The sequence below is a fragment of the Terrapene carolina genome, unplaced genomic scaffold (genome assembly GCF_002925995.2).
Source record: "Terrapene carolina triunguis isolate 2854851 unplaced genomic scaffold, T_m_triunguis-2.0 Scaffold34567, whole genome shotgun sequence".
NCBI classification, from domain to species: Eukaryota; Metazoa; Chordata; order Testudines; family Emydidae; genus Terrapene; species Terrapene triunguis.
Genome location: NW_020698918.1, coordinates 8,836 through 12,072, shown reverse-complemented (window position 1 = coordinate 12,072; position 3,237 = coordinate 8,836). Strand labels below are relative to the sequence as shown.

The 3,237-nt window shown below is 61.0% G+C and overlaps 1 protein-coding gene across 1 annotated transcript in view; it reads right to left on the bottom strand.

The window, feature by feature from the left end:
• Positions 1–879: 879 nt before the first annotated feature.
• The window catches only part of NDUFS8 (NADH:ubiquinone oxidoreductase core subunit S8), a 2,910-nt gene continuing 552 nt past the window's right edge, over positions 880–3,237 (bottom strand). Inside the window, exons 2-7 of the mRNA XM_026646249.2 lie at positions 2,719–2,776; positions 2,527–2,589; positions 2,133–2,222; positions 1,695–1,867; positions 1,320–1,448; positions 880–1,082 (exon numbers count right to left, since the gene is read on the bottom strand). Coding sequence (XP_026502034.1) covers positions 951–1,082; positions 1,320–1,448; positions 1,695–1,867; positions 2,133–2,222; positions 2,527–2,589; positions 2,719–2,758 — 627 coding nt within the window. The 5' untranslated portion in view covers positions 2,759–2,776 and the 3' untranslated portion in view covers positions 880–950. The remainder of the gene's footprint in view (positions 1,083–1,319; positions 1,449–1,694; positions 1,868–2,132; positions 2,223–2,526; positions 2,590–2,718; positions 2,777–3,237) is intronic.

The following is a 3,237-nucleotide window of genomic DNA, read 5'->3' as shown; positions in this document are numbered from 1 at the left end:
CTGAGGTGGGTACTCATGCTGCTCAGCCACTGCAGTACACCTTGACACCCCTGGCTCCTGGGGGCCACCCACGAGCCAAGACAGACACTGCCAAAGGGGACTAGATCTCATCTCTGCTGGGCAGCGAGAGCCATCCCTGGGGAGTATATTCCTGGCCACCACTCACCCAAGTGCAGTGGGTCTATGGGGAGCTGCCTCCCCCTGCTCCCGAGTCCAGCTCAACGAGACAGGGCCCTGCTCTAGCTCCATGGTGCTCAGGGCAGAAGGCAGGGCAAGCCGCCCCCTGCCAGGGCAGGAGATAGTAGCAGCACAAGACAGATCCAGGGCCAAAAGGGGCCAGGGACAGACCACTGCCTGGCTCAGTGTTTGGCAGAGTTCCCCCATCATACCTAAGCCTATTTCTCACACACCAGAGCAGGGAGGGGCAGTACTGGAACAGCAGGACTGGGCACCAACCCTGGCTCTGTCATTGGCTCCTCTCCCTGGAGCCGGGGGGGCTAACTGGAGTGAATGTCCAGCCGCTCTTCCCCCCTGAGCAGTGGGTGGGCAGTGTTACCCACAGTTCTCACCGGCACTGGGAATGAGCCCAAGCCAGTTACAGACTCAATGTGATGTGTAGCACTGGGACAGCAGGAGGGAGGGGTCATGTGTGTCCCCCATCCCAGTTCCTTAAGCAGAGTCCCCTCCCCTGCTCAGGGCCTCAGTTTCCCCACCCCCCATACAAACATACAGGAGTAAGAGCCCCTGAGCGAGGGGTTGCTAGATGGGAGAGGGTCTAAGAGCCTGGGTCGTGTGCCCCCTACCCACCCACTCACTCCCCCCTGTACCCCACACCCTGAAGCCCTATTCTCCCCCAAGGTAGGTGCAGAGGAGCTGTGGCACTGGGTGTAGGCCCTTTATTGCAGGGGTGGGTCTAGGAAGCAGGCTGGGCAGTACGGGGAGCCCAGCCGTCACCGGTACAGGTAGTCGGCCTCAATGTTGGCCGCGATCTCGGCCTCCCACTTGTCCCCATTGTTGAGCAGTTTCTCCTTGTTGTACAGCAGCTCCTCGTGCGTCTCGGTGGAGAACTCGAAGTTGGGGCCCTGCAGAAACCAGGAGAGCAGACAGTTGCCACCAGAGCCAACCTGCCAGCAGGGCCTCGCCCCCAAGACAGAGACCCATGGACGGACAGACTCCACCGTGCCCTTGCCCAGTGCAGAGACCCACCAGGACCTCTCTCCTGCCCTACAGAGACCAAGGTATATGAGGGCAGGTCTGGGGAGAGATCGCATGCCTGGCTCCCCCGGACACCAGCCCCACGCGCAGCCGGTCGCATTCACCTCCACAATGGCGTCCACAGGGCAAGCCTCCTGGCAGAACCCGCAGTAAATGCACTTGGTCATGTCGATGTCATAGCGGGTGGTTCTGCGGCTGCCATCAGCGCGTGGCTCGGCCTCGATGGTGATCGCCTGGTGGGGGGAGGGGAGAACACGGTCACCCCCACTCCAAATACACTGGCACCCAGAGGGGACCAAACCAAGGCCCCCTTGGGACGAGATCCTAGGGAGCAGAGCGGAGCAGAGACCGGGGGACCTCACCACAGAAGAGTTGCTTACCTGGGATGCGCCATGCCAGAGACAAGCCTCAGAGAGGGGCTCTGGGGCTGGGAGGTGCGACCCCACATGGGCAACCCCTGGGGCAAGGGGGAGGCTCACCTGGGCAGGGCAGACGGCCTCGCAGAGCTTGCAGGCGATGCACCGCTCCTCTCCAGACGGATAGCGGCGCAGGGCGTGCTCCCCCCGGAAACGCGGGCTCAGGGGGCCTTTCTCAAAGGGGTAGTTGATGGTGGCAGGTTCCCGGAAGAGGTAACTCAGGGTCATACCCAGACCTAGAGGAGGAGCCAGGGGAGGTTAGAATCCAGCTGAGGAACAGCAAAGACACTAAGCATCACTCAGACCCTACACCATCTCCATGTGGGCCCCCTCTCCACTGCCATCTCACTGGCAGAGGGAAGCATCCATGCCTATCAGACCCTCACAGCCCACCTTCCCGCCCCATTCTCAATCCCGACAACCCCCACACCAGGTCCCACCACAGCCATCCCATTCCAGGTCCTGCCATCACAGCCCATCCCGACAGAACCCGGGGCTCACCTCGGATGAGCTCTGTCCACAAGAGGGTTTGAGCAGCCCGGTCGGTGATGGATTTCATGTCCGATTTCACCTCCTGTACATTCACATACTCTGTAGGGGAGACATAAACCATCACCGCCCTACACAGACCAACATGAAGGAGCTGGGACAGGCACCCATCCTCTGGATATGGTGCCCTGACAGCACCTGAAAGGGACGCTATGGCAACTTGGGGGATGGAAGAGACTTAACTTGGATTGTGTACCCCTCGGAGGAAGGGACTCTGGCTGCAGCCCCCTGGGGGGGGGCAGGAGAAGCAGACTAGACTCCATGCCCTCCAGAATGGGCTCTCGATGCTGTGCCCCCAAGGAGAGCTCTAGGGGCAGCCTTGGGGAGGGCCGGAGGCAGTACTTACTGTAGGACTTTCTCGAGGCTGTAACACTGAGCAGCCGGGTGAGACTCAGGCAGGGTGGTGTCCCTGAGGGAATCAAGGAGAAAGGTTAGAGAATGCTTCCAGCCCCAGGGGGCAGCAGAGGGAAAGAAGGCTCAGCCCACAGCCCTACAGTGTGGGGGAGCTGGTTGGTCTCCCTGCTGCTGCAGTCCTTACCTGTGCAGGAAGCTCGGCATATCATCCACAGCGCCGCCATGCTGAGCCCAGGGCAATCCTGCAGCACAAGGGAGGAGAAGGCAGTGTCAGCTCACACACGCCGCCTGGCACCTACCCAGTACGGGCCAGCCCTGCCCACCAGCCCCTGAAGCCAGCACACCACACCCAGCAAAAACAACAAGGAGTCTGGTGGCACCTTAAAGACTAACAGATTTATTTGGGCATAAGCTTTCGTGGGTAAAAACCTCACTTCTTCGGATGCAACAAGTAGATACAGACTAACACGGCTACCCCCTGATACTTCACACCCAGCAGACGGGACTAGAGGATGGCAGTGCAGGGCACTTTCCCACAGAGGTCCTGCAGCTCCCCTCTCCAGGGATGGGACCCAGGTGTCCGAGGGCCGTAGTGCAGGGCACTTTCCCCCAGGGGTCCTGCAGCTCCCCCCAGGGATGGGACCCAGGTGTCCGGGGGCCGTAGTGCAGGGCACTTTCCCCCAGGGGTCCTGCAGCTCCCCCC